Source organism: Limulus polyphemus, unplaced genomic scaffold (assembly GCF_000517525.1).
Source record: "Limulus polyphemus unplaced genomic scaffold, Limulus_polyphemus-2.1.2 Scaffold3776, whole genome shotgun sequence".
Taxonomy (NCBI): Eukaryota; Metazoa; Arthropoda; class Merostomata; order Xiphosura; family Limulidae; genus Limulus; species Limulus polyphemus.
Genome location: NW_013669386.1, coordinates 72371 through 99329, shown reverse-complemented (window position 1 = coordinate 99329; position 26959 = coordinate 72371). Strand labels below are relative to the sequence as shown.

General features: G+C 31.8%; 1 protein-coding gene across 2 annotated transcripts; it reads left to right on the top strand.

Moving 5' to 3' along the window:
- Positions 1-702: 702 nt before the first annotated feature.
- Positions 703-23910, top strand: LOC106470021 (glutamate--cysteine ligase regulatory subunit-like). Of its 2 annotated transcripts, none has more exons than XM_022398570.1 (7): positions 703-898; positions 4541-4606; positions 12866-12947; positions 15968-16024; positions 16847-17049; positions 17752-17866; positions 18688-23910. In XM_022398570.1, exons 1-7 carry the CDS (start codon positions 779-781, stop codon positions 18831-18833), a joined length of 789 nt encoding a protein of 262 aa, XP_022254278.1. In that variant the 5' UTR covers positions 703-778; the 3' UTR covers positions 18834-23910. The 2 variants fall into 2 exon arrangements, with proteins under 2 accessions (XP_022254278.1, XP_013785995.1); XM_013930541.2 differs by having other exon boundaries at positions 705-898; positions 18634-23910.
- The last annotated feature ends 3049 nt before the right edge of the window (positions 23911-26959 follow it).

Sequence of the window (26959 nt, the reverse complement as noted above, 5' to 3'; positions counted from 1 at the left end):
ATTAGGCCTATAATGTTTATTAGATCTAGGCCCTGTCTGTTGCATATATTGCCAATCTTGCACACCAGTTAATATGTTACATCAATATCGTATTTTCTTTTTGTTGAACATACACTTACTTGTACGTTGTACTCTAGGACTTGTATTTGATCTACAGATGAATGATGGAATAGCGTAATTTACTTCTGCACGTGAATTTGGTATCACTGTATTTCAGTGGGCGGCTTTTAAAAGCTAAAACTGAAAGCGTAATAGACACAAATAACGTAACACTGTGTCGTATTTACTTAATGTAGGCCAGTTGCGCTATATCCTAGGGGATAGCATAATTATTAATTAATATGCATTATAGGCCAGAGGAAATTTTGCGCCCTTCACACTTGCGCCCGGGGGCAACTGTCCCCTCTTGCTACGCCACTGGCGTACTTGTTGATTGTTGTATTATTATGTACCAGTTTCCTCCTGATGAATTATTTCAGGGTCATAAAAATATCGAAAAACTTCTTTGGGATAATCAGCATATAATATCAATTGGAAAGCTGACATTTTAATTATTCATTTTTATTTCAACCAAGTAATAGTAGATTATTTTACGTTACAATATAGGGAAAATAGTAGTTCATTATTTAACAATCGAATAAGATGCACACATGTACTTTACTAGTAGAGGGCGCTTATCAAATATCAAAACTAAAGCGATCCAGCTTTTAAGTTCTAGTAATATATGAGGAAGTGAGAGAGAAACGATCGGGTTGTTTAGCCTTACTACTTAAATGATATGATGACGACAAATAACATGAAAATACCGGATAACATTGAAAAGATAATTGTAGATACTGGAAATTTAATAGCTTGTAAAGAATTAAGACGAAAGGCTTCTCAGACACCGAGAGATGAGGTTAGCAAAAAAAAAGAAAGCCTTATATTAAATATAAGAAAGCAAAAAGTTTAGTTTAATTTGTAAAAATGAAGAATGAAAACAGTAAAGTTTAAGTTACATAACGGTCATTAGTGATTATAAACTAAAGTAACTAAGCAACTGAACTGTAAATTATGAAAATCTTTGAAGCAGTAATAACTATTAATTTTAAAAACTAATTAAATAATAGTTATTAATAGTATTATTAGTATTACCACTACTGGCATTAGCATAGTATTATTTGGTACTAGTAGCAGTAGAGTACCACTAGTTCTACCCTAGCGTTACTGTTAGTAATACTAATAGTAATGGAGACGGATGATAAGAAATCTGCAAGTCATTGTCAGTTTTGCTTTTTGTTTTAGTTCAGCAGTTAATTAATTACATCAGGAGCTTTTCCTAACCATGCACATATATCAGTCCAAGTTACAGACGTTTATTTTGTTTGTTTTCATTCCTCTAATTTCCCCCAGAAACCATCGTATAGATGAAAACCTGAATAGTCCACATATACTATAATCGTTGTTATAACTATTAAGTCTAAATTTTTAAATTGAAGATGGTACAATAAAAAACTTGTTAGGGAAAGTCATTTTATTTTCATGCATAAACCAACACTAAAGTTGAGTATCTTATTTATAACATTTCCATATTTGCAGAAAAAGAAATAAGGCTTCTCCACATGAATAATACCCCTGACTAATCCATGACTTTCTATAATTATTTCTTACAAAACCACATGAAAACTATGTGCAAGTTAATATATGACTGTAAAATGTATTTTCAAAAAATTATCATCAAAATTTATTTTTAGATATTAAAACTATACTGACCACAAGTAATATTATAGTATCATAATCACTTTATTTTCAGATATAATAATCTTGAACCAAGAAAAGGAAAAGAAACATTGTTTTAAAATAGTAATGACAATTGTTAAATTTAAACTTTGATTTTATTTATTTTTGCATGAGACAATATCTGTTTTACCTTAGATTAGAATGGGTTTTGTAATATATATTTAGAAAGGTCTAAAAAAATTTACTTTTGAGAAAGTGATTGTATTAAAAGGTAGCATTTCTATATTTGTTATTCTGTTAGTCATCTGGATTTTCTGTAAAGTTTGTATGCACAGTATAATATACTAAAAAATTGGCAGATAACCATCGTAATTTTAAAATAAAAAGATATAAGGCTAATAAAGCCTAACTGCAATAAATGCTTCTCTTTCCCCTTGAGGTATCAAGATATACACTGTATATCATACCTTTAATAGTTGAATTAAGTTTCTAAATAAAATAAGAATATCTTTAACACAAGACTTCTGCATACTTAAATTTTAATCTTATCAAATGGTCTTAATAAAAGCAACTTTTTACATGCCACATATTCTGGTCAAAAAAGTTATCAACTTAGATGATGAATGCTTAGATTTACATTTTGGCATGAATCACACTAGATAATCCACTTTAATACGATACATGTCAACCCATTTTGGTGTCTTCCTTCAATTATTACCATGAAAACCCGTAATTTTCTTAACTTACCCATAGGATTGTATAATGGACCATATTTTACATGTATAATTGCTAACTTATAAAGCTCTCATGGTTGCATACTGTGCATTTAGCTTTGCTTTCTCCCAGACTGGACTTTGTAATCATCACAAAACTTTTTTCCCATTAATACAATCATTCATGTGCATTGATGCAGTAGTGTATCACTGGAAGTAACTAAAAAGGATCACAACTTATGATAATGATATAACAATACTTTATCTAAACAAAAAAAAAGGAAAAAATTCAAAACTCAGGCATGAAATTAAATCCATAGAATAAACAATAATACAGAAGTAGGCTCTCTAAACTAATAAAAAAGTAGTCACTACAGCCAACTTGTAGTATTTGACAGGTATGTAACACTTAGAAACAAATTTATCATGATTATATTTCACAGTATAAAATATTACAAAGTTTTAAGTGTGTTTTATGTTTAATTGCCACATTCTTCTTTTAGAATAATGGCTGTCATCAGTGCAGATGTATTTTGTTGAATTGCACATCAAAGACCAATTTACAAGTATAAGTAAATATTAAATATGGTAATTTAAATGCCCAAGTTAAATCCCTCTCATTTGTTATTTTATGTAACAGTTACTGGACTAGATTTTATTTCATTCCCAAGGGATAACAAGGTGCTATTTGGCCCATATAGACTGTTTGATTATCTACTACCACCAAATTATAGGTAATAACCCTTTTTCCTGTATCCACAGTTGGATGCTGAACTGTGAATCCAAGAGTTAATGGTTCACATATCATTATCAGAAAAAAAATTTTGATCTGTACTTTAAGATTTTGGGGGCATTATAAGAGTAATTGTCAAATCCCACTATTCAATTATAGTAGTGTAAGAGTAACAGTGGATGTTAATATAAATGTTGGAGGTATCCCACACTCTAAAATATTTAAAATTCAAACACAACTAAAATGGAATAGAAAAAAATTATCATTTAAAAACAATGTTAACAGTGGTGAAACATTGTTTTAAAAATGATGCATTTTTCTATCCCATTTAAAAGTAGATGTTGTTGACTGGCTGTCTTTTCTAGTCTATAAGCTCAACATTATTGATGGCTAGTGCAGAGTAGTCCTTGTGTGGCTTTGCTTAATTATCTGAAAGAATCAGTCTTATATTTTTTATACCATTCTTATATCTAATGTACTTTTCATATCTCCTCTTAAACTTCTGTTGTAGGATCAAGTAATACCTAAAAACAAATGATTTCATTAGGCTACCACTCTATTAGATTGAGTTAAACTGCCTTAACTGGAGTTGTCTTAAGTTTTTCATACCTTAAACTTATTTCCTCTAATCTTATTGCCTTCACAGTTTTTTTATGAAAATGCTGTGTGGATTTCAAATGTTATATGAACTTAAAACTCTCAATAAGAACTCCTGAGCCAATCTTTTTAGAAAAAAAAAACATGTCAAAAAACATCAGTAAGCTTAGTGCAAAAGTAATTTTTTCAATCTTTCCAGAAATTACACTTTCTTCTGAGACAAGCCTTGTACTCTAATATTACTGAAAACCTCAATCAAATCCTTTGAATTTTTGTACAATCCAAGAAGAACAAGTTAAAAGTGTTTACATGGTGATAACTTGTATCTTTCAAACCATAAATCATACTAGTATCTTCTTCTGTAATCTGTACAGTAAATCAATTTCCATTGTGTAGTAAGAAGATAATAAGAGGACACAATAGTTCAAGAGATCTTTATCTAGAGTTTTATACCTTTTTTCAAGAACATTTCATAAAATGCTCTCCATTCATGTTTTGTTTTACCACAGTGACACAATTAGAAGTACACTTTTGTATGATGTTATAAGCTTCCGTTATTCCTAGAGTAAGCCTTTATTTTATTGGAATTTACTTTAATTGACTAGAATTGTGCAGTTGGTAATAAGTATGTAATAAATTGGTTTTAGAAGGTAATATTTGTTTACTAATTTGTAAATAACAAGAGATCTAAACATACTATTAGACTGCAGCATGCTGTAGATATTTTATTTCCTAAGTTGTCTTTATGTAACACTTTGGTTTTCATGGTCTCTTCCAGTTAATTGAAAGCGTAAGCAACATTCTTAAGAAACATATAGAAGTCTTGTCACCAGAAATAGTTCAGGTAAGCTTTAGAAAGTAATCCAAGTAAAAGTCTTGTCACCATAAGTAATTCATGTGAGATTTAGAGAGTTCTCCAAGTAGAAGTTTTTCAAAAATGTTATTGAGATGAGCTTTGGTGAATTCACACTTTATTTCAGTTGAGTGAGTATATGAGAGCAAGAGACAAAATTTATCTCTGTTTCTTTATCTTTTTTTTTCATCAACTCCCTGCTTATCATAGAAAGCATACTTGGTATTCTTCAATTTTTTGCTATTTCTATTCCCAGGATCTGTATGCATATACTTTAATTAGGCCTTTTTTACACAGAATCCAGTGATATATCATATTTAAGGCCTTTCTTCAATAAAATGTACAACAAATCAAATATTTTAAATTTCTTATATTTCATCTAATTTTTAATTTTCTCCAGTTCCTAGGAAAATCAAATATATGATCATGATATGGTTAAAAAAAAGTTTTAATATAGCTTTATTTGGATTAAAATATTTATTTATATAATAAGAAATTAAATGAAAAACCAGTAAACACAGTTAAATATACTCTACTTATTTGAAGGTGTCTTCAATTGAAAAATGTTTATTAAAATAAAACCTTTAATTTGATAAATGTATGAATGTACAAATGTATATGCACATAAGGTTTTGAAGATTCAATTAAAAGAAGATAAACGGTAGTACAAAATATTGTTATGACAGCGGAAGTCACGTGATGTGCGTGATGAGTTTCTCGAATGATCAGGGAAGTCTGAGTGTGTTCAAGATGCTTTCTTCGTTAGTATATAAGCCTGGCAGAGAAAACCAGCGGGGATATGAATGAATGAAAAGAAAGCAGTAGTCGCTTTGAGTTCCGTGTAATTTATGATTCTGTTAGTTTCGAGCTAGTGAGCCATAAAGTGTGTATTTTGCACTCTTCGAGAACAAAGTTATTGATATTCTGAATCTCTGTGATTTATAGCATGTATTATAAAAGTTGTTAAGTTTAAAGTGACGAGAAACCTACTAATTGTGGAGCTTCTGTGTACTAAAAGTTTGTATCGAGGAAGAATAAACTGGTTTAATCAAGAAAGGACTTGTATCGCTGAAGATCCTCAGAAAGAATTTCTTCCGGAAACAAACAAACAAGCAGATATGTAACAATATGTTAGTCATGATTGTAGTTGTAATTCTCTCTTATTAGTGAATAACAATTAACATATATTTATATGTGGCTGTCAGTTGTAACCATAAGAATTACATAGAATGAAAAAGAGAATATTTACAATACCAAGTTCTGCAATATGTTAAAATGAACCTTGAATAGGCTTGTCATAAAATAAATTAATTTGAAACTTGGAAACTAACAAATATCAAAACTAATACAAAAAGGAATGTGTGTTGTATGTCAGATAAACTTCTTAGTAAACAATGCAGAAATTATTGATAAAGAAGGAAAAAAGTATAATATTTTGTTTTCTAAAGGGAAGGTTTATATTTATAACAAGCTAATGAATTGTACATTTTAATATAGATGTTTTTGTTACTAAAAGTATAGTATGGTTTTTTGCACAAATGAAATATATATCTATATAAAGCAGATTTGACCATCTGTTTGGTGTCTCAACATCACAAGTTGTTATGAGGAACTAGCCAAACCAATTGAAATTGTTAATTGAAATTTTTACTACATGAAGCTAATGCCAAAGGAAAGTGATATTTAATGTTGTACATAGCATGGCTTTCTTTGCTGATACCTCTTATTTATTTGACTTGCATGATGATTAACATACACATCCTGCTACCCCCATGCAACCAGCAAAAGAAATGCCATAGTCTAGTAATCTATAAAACTACAAATTTTCCCATTTTTCAACTATTTATAATTTGGTTCCAACAAGTGATTCTCACTCAGTGTTGTCTTGTTTTGGATCAGAAAGTATTTTGAATAGCATAGTTTCTGACAAGTTACCTTAATTCCACTTACATACATAGCTATTCTCATTCAGTGCTGCTCTCTATTTGCAACTTTTTTTCACATACCACAAGCCTTTTACTCCCATGCTCCCTTCAATTCAGATGATTTAACTGATTTTTGCTTGCAAATTATCATGTGACAAATCTCTACCAATAGTTGTGGCACACCCCCATGTGACTCCCTCCGTGCTATTCTACCTAACTGTCACTTCTCGCTTGGCAGTGTTTTTGTTCAGACATCTAGTTTGTGCTCTCTTCGAATGTTTTTTTTTTCTTATACGTATCAATTTCTCTCACCAAGTTTACCATTTATTATACAATACTGATATTTGTAACTTATTCCAAAGTGGAATTATTTCATATTTCTATCCAGTTATAGAACTTGATATTTCATTACAAATCATTTTGAATATGAATTCTGATTCTAAATTACCACTTTGGAGATTATATCTTCTATCAGCATACTTACACAGACTTCAGGTGGTGGTCCTCATCTAGGGAATTATTGGCTTTGATCATCCAATGAGATAAATTTCATTAGGCTTCGACTCGAGTTTGGTGGCCCACTCATTTTGAAATATAATCTGCTGACTTTGGAAAGATAAGGCATTATATTGTTATGGTTTTTGAATATTTTTACTGTTAATATTATTATCTGTAGTTATTTGGGTTCAATAACATAAGTTTAAATAGATTTGTCAATACTCATATGTTATGTTCAGGTTTGAAATTAGAGCTTAGTTGTATCCTATAACATTAGATTAGACTTAATATGGGTTTTTGTTATTTTAGGATTACCTTTAATTCATCTTACTAGTATATCATAAATTAGGTTACTAATATTGTTTTTTCTTCAAAACATCACAGAGTCTGCATAAACTTCTCCTGATATTGTATGTAGTATTGTTAGGTTAGGGTTTTTTAATTAGAGCTAAGTGATATAATTTGTCCTGCACAGTTTGATTAGGCTTAACAATTGTTTTTTATTTCTGGTTTTCCTGAAATTCATCTTACAGTTAAATCGATAATAGGTTAAATATCTTCTTTTATTCAACACATAACGTTTTATACATATGTTTATTTCAGTACAGTCTTACTTAAAGTTACATTATATCAACTATTTCATTTTTGTAATTCTTAATAATTTGTACTTCTTACAATTAATTTAGTTTGTGAGGACTCCTGGGGGCCCTACTTTCTCCCGATATCGTTCGCCTTCCTTCTACAAATGCCAAACCCATTAAGGGTGACCTAGATTTTGTCAGCTTTCCCTCCAACTGATTATGACTTGCCTTCCCAGGCCTCTACCGCAGAATATGCTTAACCTACCTGAGCCTTTTGAGATGCATTTCACAGTATACTTTTCCCCTCCTTCTCCAGACATTATGTTTCATGATGAACATTTTTGTCTCTTTTGGGAGGGGATACTTGCATGCCTCACTCTCCACAAGCTTTGATTCAGTTTACCTCAGCTTACCATCAGGCAGATTTTCTTCTTAATTCTATGTACTTAGAATCTCTGTTGCCTGTATGGGAGGCAGTCTCTGTTAACCCAATCCATTTTATCCCCCATCTAGTTTCCCAGCTTCAACTTACCCTATGAACTCTCCTATAGGAAATGTCTACCTAACACCTCCTTTCGTAGGCATTAAAGTGTATCTAGGGGATTTTCGTGGGATACCTCTTCCTCCTTCCCTCTATGTTGGGATGTTTTCCACCTTCAGTTCTTTCCCTCTACACATGGCTTCTTTGCTTTTGGGATCTTCTGGGGTGGGACACTGTCTTGTGCTGTTTGTTTACCATCCACTTCTAAAGGGACTTATGGTCAGCTCTTTTTCTCCACTGGTCCATTTTCTGCAGCTATTCCTGTGCATTTAGCATCACATGGAATATCTGCGATGTTGTATTCTATTTTTTTGGTTGCTCTTTTGTTTAATTCTGAGTCATATTTATTCATGTTCCACGTCCGTCACCTTCTCATCCTTTATCTGTCCTATCTATGGGTTTCTGCATTTGTCCTGTATGCTTGATGCTGATTGGAGTTCTGGTTCAATTGTTCTTGGCTCTTTCCCATTTTTAATATGTGGGCTTTGTTCCCAATCAAGTGGGAAATTTCTGCAGGACTGATAATGCCCATGGTACACGTTCTTATTTTTCATTTCTTGGGATGCTATCTTAAGTTTTTTCACCAATGATTTGGTACCAGTTTCATGTCTCGCCCTTTGGACTTGTTTCGGTTCTGTATGTCTTTTGTCAGGTGGCCTACATTTTACCCAACTTTGGGGGATTTTACCAATCTCACTACTTGGATGTCTGGCTTTAGTTAGCTCATTCCGAATGGGGGTGTTCATAACATACTCATCTGCTTCTTTTACAAGCAGCTCAGGTGGTTGGGTTTTTCACTTGGAAAAGTTTTCCAGTTACTTACTGAACAATCTCGGCTACTTGGGGAGTGTCATTTTCAACGCCCACCTCTCTCAGGACCATCCATTCTCCTCCTCAAATGCATTTGATGGAGTTTTATGTTATTCACTCCATTACAGTTCACTATCTTACTGCTAGTGAGGTTCTAACACATTGGGATATGTGACTTCTATGGAAGCACTTTTTCTTTTGGGTCTGGCACATTTGCAGTCTTATCAGGAAACAATGCAGGATCTATGGCCTCTTACTAGAATTCCTTTGGATTCTCCTCTTAACTTTCCTCTTTCCCTCTTCGATTATATGCAAAGGTAGTTGAACATGTCATTGGGTGTACCGATTCCTTCTCCTTGACCAGATTTGTTTCTTTTCCCTGATGTTCATATGCAAAGTTGGATGGTGTGTGTTGATCAACAGGAGGCTTCAGGACAATGCCCCACAGACCAAAGGTCTTGCCATATTAACACCCTGGCACTTCTGGCAGTCCAACATGCTTTGGTTCACTTTCTTCCTCTTGTTCAGATTTAATTAATCATGTTTCATTCCGACCATTCGATAGTGGTGGATTATATCACTCGCCAAGGGGGCACTCATTCTTGTTTCCTTTGTGGTAGACAGTGGATCTTCCTTTTTGAACCCACACACTTGACATACGTGTTTCAGGTGCTTTTATCTTCATTACAGATCACATTTCCAGTCCTGAAACACTTTCTCCCATGAAGTGGCCTCTTGATCCTCAAATTTTTGGTGACTCTGCTTCCTGTAGAATACTCTCCACAGGAAGCATTTGACTCCTTTCTCGATTCTATGTTACTGTTTTTTGTTCTTTGGTCTCTGGTTCATCATCAACTTGCCCTGGCTGTCAGTATGTTCAAACATAATTAGGTCCAGTTTATAACCAGTTTTTCTCATTTCATCAGTCTTCTTCCTAAGGTGATTTTGATCCTTTCTGGCCAGCACAGATCTGGTTTTCTTGGCTGTTTTGACTCAATATATTCTATTTGTTCTGGATCGATTTTACTAGCCTACACTTTGGGGGCTTATGTGGAATATTCTTGCCATCTTCCACCTTTATTCTCGGTCAGATCCGGATGACTTTCTCTGGCCCATACAAGATTTGGATTGCTTCATTGCTTTCAAGGCTTCTTTCTGTTAATTCCATTTCATGTGGTTTCTCTCCCTTGCACCACTACTCTGTGATTTTTTTTCATTTTCCCTTCCTCCCTTACCATTGGATTCAGCATATGATACAATTGGCCTTTTATTCCTTGTCTCCTTCTTCCTGTAATCAATTCCTGGTGTCTTCACTTTGTTCAGGCACCTTAACTTTTACTTGCATCTCAACCCTGTCGTCTGTTGAGCACTGGGACTACACCTCATACGTTCATCTCCCATTATCTGCTTTGGATAGCTGTTTCTTCCTCCTCATGGTACTGTCTTCCACCTGTTGCCATCCTTTTCTCTTCCATGAGACTGTAACTGGGTAAGTACTCTTTCGTTATATGTATTATTTTTCACGGGCCTCCCATGTTTTGAGCAGGATCCAACTCTGTGGCAAGTGGTGCCTATCCGGTTATACTTCAGTCACATAGAATTGTACTAAAACCCACACTGTAAGGCAGTGTAGACCTCACTTTCATAATTTCCATGGCCACAAAATGCACACTGTTCATTACAATCACATAAACTAGACATGGGGTGTTCCACAAGATCACTCATAGGTTATTCCTTGCAACATCTTTGCTTCATAAATATACCCATTCTGGATTATACTAACCCATGGTCTTCATCCCTGCCATTCCTCAGATTGAATAAATTGGGTTTGGTCTGCTTTTCAAAATAGAGTTTTGTGTTCACCCATTGAACTATCTCCAGTGTAAATGTTCCTCCAGACTCTCCAACATGATCCCCCCCTTCGTCCAGTGGAGTAAGTGAGCCCTCATCACTTTCCAGTTCCAAGCTGCTTGGATGGTGGACCATGGAGGTATCCTCCCAAATGAGAGATATACAATACAAACAGTAGAGTCCATTCAGTTGAGAGTGTGGCAGTGGTGTTCTGCTGGTGTAGTTGATGAGATGTCTTCCAAATGGAAGCTCCATCTCTGCATGGGTTTGTCTGAAGGGATGTTGTAGCTTTCCAGTGCACCATCATAATGACTAAGATTCCTCATCCTACCTCCGCATGGATTTCGGTTCCCGGCAGTTGAGTTTTGAATTCAGAGCTGAACTAATCAACACAAGTCCTCACACATGTGTTCAGGGTGTCCATGGTCCCTCACTCAGTTTCCTTCTAGTGCACTACCCCAGTGATGTGGGTCATAGTGGGTGCACTTGTTGGTTGCTTTGCTTCTTCCTCTTGAGCTACCCCTTGATGTCTTTATGCCAAGGATGTTACTGCATTTGAGGTGGATAGTTCTGGTGTATATGATGTGAGTGGTATATATATGTATCTTATTTCACTCTGCTCACATGTGCCCTGTTCCTAGATCAGTGGCGAGATTTTTCCTTCCAGTCGGCTGAACTTGAGGTGAAAATGGTATAATCATTTTTCCTACCTCTGCATAGTTGTTGGTTCCCAGTGGTTGAGTTTGGGATTGTAGTTGACTTACTAATGGTATGATCCTCATCTTACCCTTGCTTGGTTGTCAGTTTCAAGAGGTTGAGTTTTGGATGCAGTTAACTTGCTATGTGTGGTCCGTCACACTCTAGTTACTCTACACCTATAGGCACATCTCTTATTTTACCCTCATTAGGATCACTTTCCAAGTTTTCTCTCACATTGGAATGTGCTCCTCACAATTTTCTGTTGGGATCTGTCACATCTTTTCTGCATCTGGGCAGAGAGTATACCTGGTATAGAAGTGCAGTTTCCCACGTATAATCCTACTTTCTCCTTTGCACCAGTCCCTCCACGTATTCAATGTGGGATTCTAGCTATGTATGTGAGCGAAAGTAAGGTACCTTGATAGAAGTTATAATTTTCCTACACTTGAAATGTATTTCCAACAGGTATTTACTTCTGCTCATGCTTCCCACCCTTCCTTACCACTGTCAACCAGTGCTTACATTTTTTCTTAAACTCAAAGTGATAGTTAGGTAGAATAGAATAGCATAGAGGGAGTCACGTAGGTGTGTGTGGCACTACTATTAGTGGAGGTTTGTCACATGATAATTTGTATGTGAGAATCAGTTAAACCATGTGAATTGAAGGGTGCATAGGAGTGAAAGGCTTGTGGTATGTGAAAAGAATTTGCAAATAGAGAGCAGCACTGAACGAGAATAGCTATGTATGTGATCAGAAGTAAATATGTGTCAGAAATACATTTTCAGTGTAGGAAAACTCCCGCAAGAATTTTATGCTGTAAAATAAGTCTAAATACAAATTAACTAGGTAATATATATATATATATTATTTCTTTGCAATTTTCAGGCTTGTAAAAATACTGTATATATAGTTTGGTAATTAATAATAGAACTGAGACTCATTAAACTTATACAATATTATTGCGAATACGTAAGTTGAGTTGGTAAATTCAAGGAGAGAAATTATTTGAGTTAAATATAAATGGATTGGAGGAGAGAGGTATACATTAATATACTGTATGACAAGACATATCCACCTTATGTTAGTATCAGTATATAATGGGAAGTCAAAATAAGGGTTTTATAATGCATCTGACTTATCAAATTTATGTTCAACTTGTAAAGCTGTATTTCTTTACTGGTAGAATATTAGCCTCACAATAATGTATTTCATGAGGTCTGGTTTATCCAAATATCTCTGAAAGTGTATATTTACTCTGAAAGTTACCTGTGACATAGTACATGTATGGACTGATACATTAACTATGTCATGATACTTATTTTTCTGTGTTTTATATTTGAAAAGAATAAAAGAATCCTGGAATGCCCTGATGAAAGCCAGATTGTACGTATTGGTAAAGAAGACAGGTGTACTCTCAAGTTAACTGGTTTGTAATTTTATTTTATTGAATTTAAAACAACTTTTTAGTGACACTGTGGTACTTAGAAAAGTACCATATCTTATATGTTTCTTTCTTAGCTTAGAAATGTAAACTGTTTACAAATGGTTCAGATATACACACTTCTAAAGTACTTTTATAGCACTGGTCTTATTTTTTGCACTGGTTAACATGGTAAAGGCATGTGTACTAGTTGCATATTATTAAGAGATAGTTATAGACATAGTTTTGATCTTTTATCTGTTATTTTTGATGACATCATCATGTCTCAATTTAGAAGTATTTGGAAGCTGTGTTATCCTTACTTTCATTGAGACAACCAGTGATCTGGGTAGCACTTACTCGCTGAGAAGGTTGGCATTACTGTTTTCATGTATACTAGCATAAAATACCTGCACTCCATTATTCCCAATTACTTCTATAGCTACACCAAGAGTATACCCAAAAGCAAACCCCATTAGATGCTCACCCATGGCACTTGAGCACACATGCAGTGTTTGCTTCCACTAGCTTGTGAATGGAGCTATGAACAGATTGTCAAGCATGGCACCCCGAGATCATGAGGGGACCAGGAACAGAAATTCCAACATATGTGTTTTTTTTTTATGCATTCACATGTCCATACACTCTTCTAAAGTGCTACTTTCATCAGATTAAACTTATTATTAGTCTTTTTTTTTTACAAATTATTTGAGAATAAAGTACATATTGAACTAATACACATCAAATTCAATTGGCCATTCTAAAGACAAACTTAATCAAAATGATACATTTCCAGTAAACATTATGAAGTACTGCTTGGATAATTTAAACATTTGTTAATAAAATGGTTCTTGCAATTTAAAAAGTGCAATGTTTCAGTGTAAAATGACCTTGATATAGGAAACAATAAGATACTTGAAAGACAAATGAATAATGAAGTTTTTAATGATTGGTTCTTTTGTAACATTACCACATTATTGTGACTTACTATTGTAGAGTAGTAGACAACTGTTTCATAGATATTGTTATTTCTGTTTTTGTTAGAGTAATTTTTTGTATTTTGATTTTATTCTGTGTTCTTTTGAATTTCCATATTTCTTTGTTGACCCGCTTACATTAACCTTTTCACATCAGGCTCGCATAATTTGTGGAAATCGAGTAGTGAATTTCACTTGTAGTACTACAATACACACAGTAACTCTGATTTTTCTTAACCTATTCTCTCAAACACTGGTAAGATTTTGTTAAAGATCATAAGTATCGTATATATATACAAAGAATGACATTATTATAATTAAGTGTTTTTATTAAAATGTTATTTATTGTAGTTACTTGAACTCAAACTCCTAACAAACCGAGGGCAAGGTGACTTTTATTTTAAATATAAAAAATACTTTTCTTCATCTTATAGTTTCATATTTCATTTGAATAATCTGTAGAACCTCTCGTAAAAGAATATCAAAAGTTTTTTTATGGTAAATGTTTATATTTTATTTTTCATTTTCTTTACCATATCACTAACTCTAGCTATTATCATCAATGTACAATGCAAAGAAATTATTAAAATTAGGAAACAGAAGAGAAAAAAAAATGCATACCTTTTAATTTTTTGTAGAATATCTTTAAAGATTTTCCTTTTGTTAAAATGTAATTTCAGATCTTTTCCTTTACCACATATTATTGATCTCAATACAAGTCAATGGTGCACTTGAGTTATATTACAGCATCTCTATCAGGCATGTGCAACCCTTTGGCAAAATTCTTGTGCATCGCATGATATTAGCAGCCTTGAGAACTGTTGCAATGTATGATGTATATTTAAAATATGTTTAAACCTTTCAGTTGTGCATTTTAAAACATAACTAATACATAATTAACTAAAATATAAAAGGAAAAGCTAAATATAATTTAAACTGTATCTAACTATAACATATTTAAGTAAGAAACAACCATAAGTGTTATAGTCGATCAAGCAGCCAACAATACTACAGACAGTTGCATGTACTCTGTGATGACAACTGAGTGCCAGTTTCAAAATAACCAATGTTAGGTTGTAGTTTAAAATGAGGTCTTTCTAATGCTTTACACATGTGTATGTAACATCTACATGTAGGTTATAAAGCTCAAACTAATCTGTTGAAGATGGGTGTCAGGGGTTGAAAAAATTTATTACTTGTTTAAATTTATTTATTCAGAGATCTTTGAAATGTATGAGTCAAAAGGTTATGTAAGCATCTTAGAGTCTAGACATACATCTATGCAACTATCATTGTATTATTGAAAATACAGAGTGCTAAAGTAGAGAATTTTCATAGCTTGTTGGTCATATTACAATACATCTGAAGTTTTAAGTAGTTTCTTAAAGATTTCTTTTGAAGTAAAGGACTTAAAAGTCAGATAATATAAAGCTTTGAATCATAACATACATTATAAGCATCATCAATGTTTATTTAGAGGCAAGTTAGGTATGTATATACTTTTAACATCAAATTATATATATTTTTGTATAGTTTACTTCATTAGAAGTCTGACTGATCATGTTTTGTATTGCTGGTTAGTCTTCATATATGTCTAGTCAAATGTATGGTTATTTTTGTGGATCAGTTATTATATTGGAATTTGAGGACTGTTTATAGATACACTAGTACTCAACTCACCTTTGATGTAGAGATTTTAGAGATGGCAATCCTTTGATTGGTTTCTCACCTTATGATCCATTTATTTTTAACATGCTTTGTATTAATTTTGTGACAAAAAATTTAAGTAAAGGTAATAGAAAATTTATTATTAAAAGAAAATATGTATAATTGCTGTGAGAGTTTTGCAATTAATAATTTTTGGAGTAGATAGATTTAAAAAAAGGCCTGTACATAACAATTTATGTATCATCTAAATTTTATTTTAATACATGAAATAACATTAATAAGTTTGTTACTGTGAAAACTGTGTAAAATGTCTCTTTTTGACAATTATTGACTTTATTTTTTAATACAAAATGTTTTATTAATATTTCAAATGCATTACAGTGAAAATTTTTGTGTATGAGTTTGACCCTGTCCTGATAATGGAGGCCCTGAAAAAAGGTATTCTTGTTTGTTTTATATGGATTTCTGATAAAATAATTTTGACCTATAGAAATTGTTTTTGAGTGAATATGGTATTTCAATACAGTTTACTGCTTTTAGGCTTTACAGTGCACATTGAAATGAGCTGGACATATTTTGTAATGAAACATGTTATTTATCTAACATTTTATTCAGCAGCATCTTCTGTATAAAAAAAATTCAAAGATGCTGCTTTTTCTGTATACGCATACATGTAAATGAGTTGCGACTAAAATAGAAGACACTTCCTAATGCTATATTGTGTAACACCGAGTTATTTGTCTGATCATGGTGCTGTTTTGATCATGACAAATTTATATATTTAATTCTTCAAGTTATATTGATATGTAGCTTGTAGGCATAATACCAATTAATAGATGTTTAGATCGACACATATGGTTAATATTCATATTGAATTGGATTGCTCAAAAATATAGTGTAGAAGATATAAATAGACACTTTATTCTAAATCAGATATTAAGTATGCAAAACCTTGAATATGGCTTATTTTCTTAATCATAAATAATTTTGGAGTAACATTACATTATCTGCATCTCTAATGACAAATAACTAAATATGCTTCATTCTAAATAGAATATTAGGTTTGCAAAATATTAAGTATAGCTTTTGTTTACAATAAATAATTGTGGAGTAACAATGTTATCTGTGTTTTAACTAGTGGTAGAGTAGTTCACCTTACTGTTATATTTTATGAGCTAAGTACTCACGTGGTAACAAAACATGAGTAGTGATGAGTTATATTTTAACTAATATTGGAGTAATGCTAAGTTATCTTTTTAGTTATGAATAATCTGGGGGTAACACTAGTGGACTCTTTAATCCTGGCTTTCCCTACATTACCTGCACCACAGAAGCTGACACTTCTTCACATCCAGCCTGTATGGAAAATCCTGGAAGACTTGGTGCGAAACGAGAGAGTGGTTACTATTGGTGTTAGTGACTTGGACTCAGATCAACTTCGTGATTTGTATGAATGGGCAAAGGTTTAGTGTCACAATCTGATAAGTATTTTACTGTTCATAAGATGTTATATACAGTAATTTGTTTACATTATCTTAAGCTTTTTAAAAAAAAAGACATTTCTAAAAGTTGATGTTCTTATATTTTCATTTTATTACCATTTTTTGTGCTTAGGTGTTACTAACATATCTATAATAGTTATATTTAGTCAGTTTTTAATTGTGTTTCTTTTTCTAAGTTTCCTTTATCTGTGGTTTAGTTGATTAATTGTAAATGCTAAGAAAAAAAGATGCAGTGTTTCATTTAAATAATTTTGGAAAGATTTATTTTAAGAAAAAGCCTGATAAGTATATGAATGAAAAGACCTGGCTTTAAGATTTTTTAAAATTATTTTAATGTAGTTTAGTGAATGGAACAGCTGAAATGGACCAATAGGTCCCATGTTGTCCCAAAACATTACGTTATGTTATATGTGTAATCCTTTTTAACCTGTGTTTTGTACTTTTACGGTTACAAATGTTAAATACAGGGGAAGTAAACAAAATATAAATCATTAATACTAACATAAACTAATATATATATATATATGAATGGCTTTTTGTGGCATTGTTATGCATATTGAACATGGAAAGTAGTACACCATGCTGTTTGTATTGTAATGCTCCTTTACCAGAAAGATTTGGTTGAAAGATAAAAGACAAATGTAATTTTTTTTTAATGAATAGATAAAGCCAAGTGTTAACCAGGTAAACCTAGAGTCTTGCTGTGTTATGCCTCCAGAAATGACTAGCTTTGCCAGAGAAAATGACATTCAACTACTCACTCATAATGATCCTAAAGGTGAGAATTTTATTTGTGCGTTCATCTTTTGGGAAGTGATCTTTACTAAATGTAAAACATTAAAAATGTTTAGTAGAAGCATCACATGATGCTTTATTAAAAGAGCAAACAGCCTTTATTGATTTTGGGCAAAAATTATAAAATAAGTTCATTTAGAAGATGAAAATGAAGTTTGTGAATGAGTTTCATCTGTTAAAAAGTTGTTACTAAAACAGCTTACATGATATTACCTGTAGTATATTATTATTCATTGAAAGTATATATCAGTAACATACATAACTCTTTTCAGCTGAACCACTATTAAATTATGTATTAGTTTAATGTTTAGGTGGTGGCATACAGACCTTGTCTGTATGTAAATATTCTTTATTCTTTGTAAGTATTGCTATGTTCAAACAGGGTAGACACATTGAAACATTGTTAAGGCAGAGTAGATACATTGCACTGTTTTCAAGTCTTATTCTAAGCTGGTTTATTAGAACTTTTATGTTTGTAATGCTTTTTTGTTCTTTTATTTTCTGTGTAGAATGCATCTCAAATTTTTTAGATAAAATATCATACACAATATATTTTGCTGACAGATACGTTCAAAGGTGAAAGAATGGTATTTTGAGTGAAAAATCATATATTTTATTTAGTAGGTTTTAAATATTTTTCATGAAATTTTTTCCTTTGAAGTTATTTCAATGATGAATAGTATATTATTTTTTTTAGTTGATTCCAGAAAATAGGAGAAATAAAAGATCACATTTTTTGCCTTCTAACAGTTCTTCTTCCTCCTGAGCATGTCCACCAAGTAATAGGGCATGTTGTGGTTGCAGATGACAGGCAGAAATGGAAGCCAAGTTGGATTGTTCGCTACTCAGTGATGGTGAAATGTCGAGGAATTATTCAGAATAAAGGATACATTTTCTCTGCTCAGAAAGTGCTATCAAATATAGTAGAGAACAATCAAGGAGACCATTAAAAAGTCTGTTTCTGTTCATACACACACACATATATATATATATATATGTATAGATAGATAGATAGATAAAAAATATTAATAATAAAAATGGTTTAAGCACCTAAACACAGATTGTTTTCTTCATAAGTCCTACAGGCTTTAGTGTAATCCAATGTACATATATTTATATAGATAGATGTGTGTGTGTGTGTGTGTAGATAGGTACAGCTACATATAATACATAATATCATTAGTCCATGTATATTTACACATTATAAATAAAGTAACTGAAGACCAGAGACAAATGTATTATCAAAGTAACTATTCAAGTCAGGAATCTTCAGTTCCACCTGCTGAGGATGAAATATTTCTGCCATCAATCTGCAGCAAAAAATAAAATAAAACTGTGTTGTTGTTTTTCTTTTTTTTTTGCTGACTTATTTATAGGATACATTTTTCCAAAGTCATGTGTTTACACTGTTATGATAGTTGACCACACACACACACACTCAGATATTATTAATTGCTGAAATAATGTGAGGAAATAAAAACTATTTTATCATTCTAGGATATAAAAGCTAAAATTTTGTAGAATTATAAGGTTGTTTTATTCCATTATTTCAATGTTCACAACAATTCAATATGCAATATAAGAATTAAACAGTTATTAATGGCTGTCATTTCAATTGTGTGTGAAATGCAAATTGTGAAACTAATATCTTAACATTATCATTGTTCTGATTTTTTTATTTTTGCATACGTAGCCATCTAGATGTAAGATTGAAAATGATGTATATTGTACAACAAGACAGAATCTCCAGTACTTGAAATTCTTTTAGGCAGGATTAGAGTAAATTAATCTACGAGACTTTTTTTTTCCTTTTTACTAGCTATATTTTTGTGCACCAGCAATACTAAGTTTGTGCTCTCGTATACCCGATTAGGTTTTATTACTCATCAATATCTATACCAGCCTAATCTCAAATTGAAATTCATTTAGGCAGGATTAGAGTAAATTAATCTATGAGACCTTGGGCTTAGTTAAATACATCAATCAAAAGGGTTTTACCTACTGAGTCCGAAACTGTAACTAGATCTCAGATTGGTCGAGAGATGACAGAAGTATGAGCTAAAACTTTGTACTTGATAAAAAAAACAAAAAAAACTGAGCCATTCTGTGAGCCAGTATGGTGCAGCTAAAAATTAATCAATAGTTACAATTTTTAGAAAAAATCACTGCTAGGAGGAAAAGTGGGGCAGTTGGATTTGATCTGTGTAGGGTGTAGAGATAAGAATTTTCCACCAATTTCCAGATTTCAAACTTTTTAATATCGCACATGGCTAGTCATGAGATTCACAATAATCTGGGGAGAAGCTGGAGAAGGGAGGAATACTTTATTGCGTATTTTACCATTCCATTAACACACTAAAACTCAAGCTTTTGTAAACAAATTCCACCATATTTAGGTCTCGCACAACAACGTATGCTCTTTGTTCAGATATTTTGTATAGAATTACTGCAATTTTAGACCATTCAGAATCTAATTAACACGTTTTCTTGAGCATGGATTTTTTCACAAGAAATATTAATATAAAATTTGCAATTTAATTTAAAAATTGCAAAGGTTATCAAGCATCATGATAAAGTGAGGGCTAGAAAAGTTGATAGTTTGGTTTAAAAAACTAACTCGCCAAGTAGTATTAACACGCTGTCTGACTTAATACTTCCAAAGAAACTCACACTGTGAAAGAAAGCATATCTTTTTTTGAAACTTAATATTTGTGTATATGATTGCTCCACTCATCAGCAATCTAAATGTTTTCAGGTAAGTATATGAAATTGGGAGAATTATGAATGATTAATTATTTGCAGTATCATCAATTAAATTATCGGCATCTGAATAATGCCAGGAAGAGTTTAATTCTAGTGGTTCAGTACTGTTAAAATATTGAAGTCTTACATCTTATTCCTTGATTGTCCTTTATTCTAATATTTGATCACTTTGTCAAACACTTGTAGGTTACATTTTCTAATTGAGTGTTGAAATATCCTTGTTTTACACCACCTAACTCGTCCCCTCGGAAGGCACAGCAGATGCTGTAACAAAACAAACACTACCTAATTCCAATATTTATAACACTGGTTTGGTTTTCAGGATATTTAACTCAACTTTGAAAAAATTATGAAATTGAAATACAAATACCTTATGATTTTCCAATAACATAGAAGTAGAATTTTACATATCTAGTAATTTTTTCTTTTTGAAAATCCAGGGGGTCAGATGACCCCCCCTTGCCCCTTTCTGTGTGTGCCCATGTATATGTATGTAAACACAAGTTTTATATCTAAAGTGTATTCTTGTTAGAACTAAAATGTACTATATTGTAGTTTCTATTGTATTATGAACTTCATTTTCAACTATATAAACACTGATGTGGTACTTTATTTTTGGACCTGAACAGTAGCTTTGCAACATTTTAATAGTGCAAAAAATTTAAAGATTATTGTGTTATGAATAAAAAAGTGGTCCAAGTATTAGTCACCACTAATAGAAACTAAAGAAATTGTCTGATCTTATCAACACAACTTACTGGTTTTGTAATTGGGGTTGTATTCTATTTATCAGTTGCTGATTGTTGTTTGGTGAGCAACATTGAAGGAACTGATACCAGGCAAGCCTTTTAAATTTTAGAATGAAATTTTAGTTACTTGTGATGTAACTTTCAATGGACTGTATCAGTTAATTCTTAACACGAAGTATAGAGATTTTTGTCACATTGTTATTTCAAAATAATTCAAATCAAACTGTGTTATATATATGACATTCCTTTTTTTCTTCTATTTTCTAAGGGTTGAAAGAATATAAATTGTGCACCATAGTCCACGAATTGTAGGAACTTCAGTTCTTTTAATTATTTGAAGATTAATTTTATGTAACACAGTAATGTATTTTGCTTAATGAAATGATGTTTTTTGTAAATTGAGTACAATGATACAAAAAAAAAGTTTATTAGCCACAAGGTACATTAATAGAAAACTATTCCTGCAATAAATCTCAAGAAGCTTGTTATTTTTGAAATTAAAATGGATTTATCTTGTCAGAAGCAAGGAATTTTTCATATAGAAAAAATAAAACTTGTATTTTTGTGTTACCTAGAGGCACTAATGTCCATTCTGATAACCTAAACTAGTTGGTTTGTGATGCACAATTGCACACTCACATCATCACAACCTCAACTGATTATTGATGTGTAGTGGCAACAATATTATTACTGATAACAGGTTGATGTGAATTCAAAAACTGTCACATACCTTAGACTCATCAGTTGAGACATACAATTTCAGTACAGTTAATTGCATTGTTGTATTATTCCCATGCATAATGTAATTTACTGGGATGACATGGATGTTTTCAATTGTAGTAAAAATGAATGATAAAAATTTCCTTTTCCAGTTAGTGTATGTTGTTAATGACAGTTCATTAACAAACCTAGAACAAAGTACACAGTTCAACCCAGTTATACAAGTGAAGGGGCAGTTGGGTCTTTTAGACACTATCAACTTGAACTGTTCTCTCTTGATGTTTTAAAGCATGCAAAATCAACAGAAAAATATTAGCATTAGAAAAACAAAAGTATGTTTGTGATAAGTGGGGTTATTGGCTACATTTATTTGTTAGTCATGTTTAAAAACAGAGCACTGAACTTACAACATGCAGATAATTCATGCTACATTTAAATAAACACACACACGTGTATATATATATATATATATTTTACAAGTGATATTCATCTTCTTGCATATAAGGTTTTCTATTAAGAAGTAGCATATATTACTAAAAGTTAAGTCAGAACTACAGTGAAACCTCTTACAGTTATTTTACTAGAATACAGTACAAGAAGTCTAGCACTTCTGTATACATTTATCATTGCTCCATATGACATTAAACTTACCATTGAACAAGTGTATTTTACAGAAAGTATTACGCCCGCACTGGAAAAATGTATGTCTCTGCTCTAGAGGACATTAAGCTCCTCATGAAGCAAGTGTATTTTAAAGAAAGTATTAAGCCAGTACTGGCAAGTGTATTTCACTGCTATGGATGACATTAAGTGTGGCATTATACAAGTGTCTTTTTCTGAAAGTATTAAGTCAACACTTGACAAGTATATTTCACTGCTCTAGGTGTCATTAACCTCACCATTAAACAAGTGAATTTCACTGCTGTAGGAAACATTAACTTTCAAATTACCAATCTGTTTTTATTTTGTTCATAACCTTTGGGGAACAACTTATGTTATAGTGAATGATTTTAAGTTATTGCTTACTACAGCACTCAGTGTAAAGAATTGGACAAAGTTAATTATTTTCTATGTGAAATACACATAGGATTAATTGAAATATCCATGATATTATAATTCATTTTTACGTGACTTATTAGAGACCATGTAATATGTTTAAAAAGCCAATTGGTCCATAATGGATCCACTCGGTACTTCTAGTGTTCAGTTAATCAACTACTATATTACTAGTAATTAGTATTATTTACTTTCCTTTACCCAAAATAACTTTACAAATCACATTAAACAGGAAATACTGTTTGAAATAGGTAAACCAGTTTAAAAAACAAATTATTCTGTATTTTCTTTTACTTAAATGAGGTTAGAAACTGTAAAAGGGTAAAATTGCAAGTGTAATTACAGTAGTTTCATTAACTTACTGATTAATCTAAGTGATGAATCTTGTATGACATACAGTTAACGTTGTTAAATACATAGTTTTTAATTTACTTGTTTCTTTTTTTTTTGCAAGTTTGTAATCAGTTAAACAAATTATTTGGAATTTTAAAAATAAACTGAGTATGTATATAATTCTAGTGTAAACTCCCAGTACACGACTGATCCAAACACGAGAGTTTTCCAGTTGTTATTGGCAGATTTCAGTTTCTTTCTTTTTTAAGCTCAGGGTGTAATTTTTACTATTAATTAAACAAATTAGTTACTGATTATTACCTATTGTTATTTACCTTTTAAGAAAAATGTTCCATGTTTGTAATTTAATAAATCATAACCTTGTTTTTCTGCTCCTGTTGCAACTGATTATGATTTTGAACCTTAATTCTTTCACTGCATTATGCAGTAAGGAGAGAACATGATAGCTATTTGTATGTTGTGTGTGTTGTGCCTTAGAATCTACAGCATATAATAATCCTTTCCTATAGTCCTGCATTGATATATATGCCTTACCTACATATATAAGGTATCCCAAGGGAACTCCCAACTTTTCTAGTGGTTAAATTTTGTAGACCAAATGACTTTTGCATATCTTAAACAGGATAATGTCCTTAAAGGTTATAATATCACTGTTTAGCCATGATAAACTTGGAAAAAAAATAAGATCAACTATCCTTTCAATTGTTCAAAAGATTTCTCTTCCTGTGACCCCAGAAGTATCAAACTAGTGAATGTTGAAGAAGCCCCAAGATTTATCCCTAACATGTTTTGAATACAAGGATATATGAAATGAGTGCTGAATGTATATACATCAAGATGACAAAATTATACACCTGAGAGCAGCAGGCCCTAAAATGTTGTGTGATTTTTAAGTCTTACTAAGTAAACAAAGAGTTCTGTTATAATATAAAAAACAACCTGTTTTAGTGGCTTTGAAAATTACTTAGCAAAACAAAAACTGCAACTTTGTTACAAAATTGAACCACAGAGAGAATAAACACTGGGGTCACAGTGTAGGGTTTAAAGGTAACAAAAAAAAGAACCAATAAATACAAAGAAAATGTTGTATTTATCAAATTGAACAGTATTTGATATGTTGGATTTAATGGAATATCTGTTGTGAAAGTCCTCATGTTTAACATTTTTAATTATTTTTAAAAAGGAGCAAGCAGCTTCTCTTACTGTTTACACTATGGAAGCTTAAATACACTACATGAAAAAAAAGGTTTTGGAGCCTCACAACTAAATGTCCACAATTTTCGAAATAATGACTGTGCATCTTGAAAACTATTCAGCAGCACAGTTTCTATCTTAAGGCTGTCACGTTCAAAGCATATCACTCCTTCGTGCATGTTTTCCACAACCTGTCTATTGTAGATCTGAAATATTACCTTTAAACACCTTTGATTTCAAGCCACAATGGACAAATTAAGAAGAATGTGGAAAAGAAACAGCTACAATTAACTCTTTTTATCACAATTTTTAGGCCAGTTATTTTTCCAATATTTTATTGACTTTAGGCCATTTAAACTGTAACACATATGCACATCTTTTACTTGTACATAGTAGTAACAAACAAAATGATTCATTAATTTTATGCTAGTTTTATTGAACTAATACCAGATCAACTTTTCCATCAAAATCACCAAACATTTTATAAACATGTACTGTACATTGTTACTGAAATAGGAAGGACAATAGTAACTTGGTTTGATAAGTATGTGAATTTTAAACTCAGTTTCGTTTTTTACAATTAGGAATGTTATACTTTTTGCTGTTATAAACGTACATGAACAAGAGTAGAAGTGAAGAATTGAAACACATCTATAAACCACTGATCTTCTTCGTGTAGACATTTTACCACTTGTATTTCCAACTTTTAATTACTTTCAGCTTTAACAGACTATTTACAGCACACTTTACATATAAGTAGATTAGAATATTTTACACAATAGAAATAACTGTAAAATAGACTATCAGAAAAAAAATTTAAACCAGGTAAATTTTCCTATTTACAATAAAGAAATTTCACTCTTCAAGACTGATACCAGTTGAGTCTGGCTGAAACAAGCAAGATAACTTGGACGAAAGTTTGCTCATTGAAGACTAATTACAACCACCTTCTAAGCAACAACTACACAGAACTACCTCAGTATAAGATACATGTTAACACTTGACATAGTTTCAGGTTGGGTTTTTAGTAACAGTTCATTTAACATTAGATTACACATCGTTTATTTATGCTTATTACAACAAGATATCCTACTTCCTTATTAAAATCCTGTCATTAAAACTCGTAAGTATGTTTATGATGATTCAACAGTTTTTACACATTCTACCTTGTTATCAAACATAAAGTTTCTTTATAAAATTGACAAAAAAGAAAAAGCAGCACCAATAAGTTTATGGACCAATAAGTGCTTTCCTTATCTTGAATTATAAGGATTTACAGTTATATATTTATAATATTCATCATAAACACATATGCAAAGTGATGTAACATTCCCATTCAAAAAGAACATTTTGACATTTTTTTTTTCAGCTCCTAAAGAAAGAAGCTTGAGTATCAGAGAGTCTCTTGCCATCATGCTTAGCTACTTATGTCATAAATTTCTGAGAACTTAACCATATAACTATAATTTCCACAAGTCATTTTGAAAGTTATACAGCAAAATAAAGCTGATAGAATTAGCTCTCAAACAATATATTCGTCATAATACATACAAGTGGAAATACTCTCATTTTACCCAAGTCATAATAAAGATTATAATATAAATTTAGATTAATTTGTGTGAAAGAGAATATCAGTAAAATTTTAAATTATCTACATCAGAAAAAAGGAATTCTAAGAACTTTTGTGTGAAAGTAAACAATAATATGTCAAGCACTTTATATCTGCTACGTGCGATGTTGATGAAGCCTTTCTCCCAAAACCAGGGCTGCCTGGGATATGACACAGTGGTAGTTAGGTGCTATTTATATCATCATTTGCATGAACAACTTCTGTTATGGTGATAAAAAATTTAAATAAAGTGTACCGAATTGACTGATATTTTCATTATACAATTTGCAAAGAAACATTTAAATGTTGCAAGTGTCATCAGTTTAGTAATTCACATCTAAAGCAATGATTTGAAATACATGCGCAACAAAACTTTTGAATAAGTTTCTTTGCATACCACACTATACTAGTTTTTACTTCTTCACAATAAATGTTACCACACCAATTTATAAAGCAATATTATTACTTCATAATGTCAATCTGTCTGTTGGAATATCAAATTAGAGAAGAGATTCCAAGTGGTTTGGTTAGGTTTGCATTTTGTGCAAAGCTACATGAGGGCTATTTACTAATTTAGCAGTAAAAGACTAGAGGGAAGGCAGCTAGTCATCACTGCCAACTCTTGGGCTAT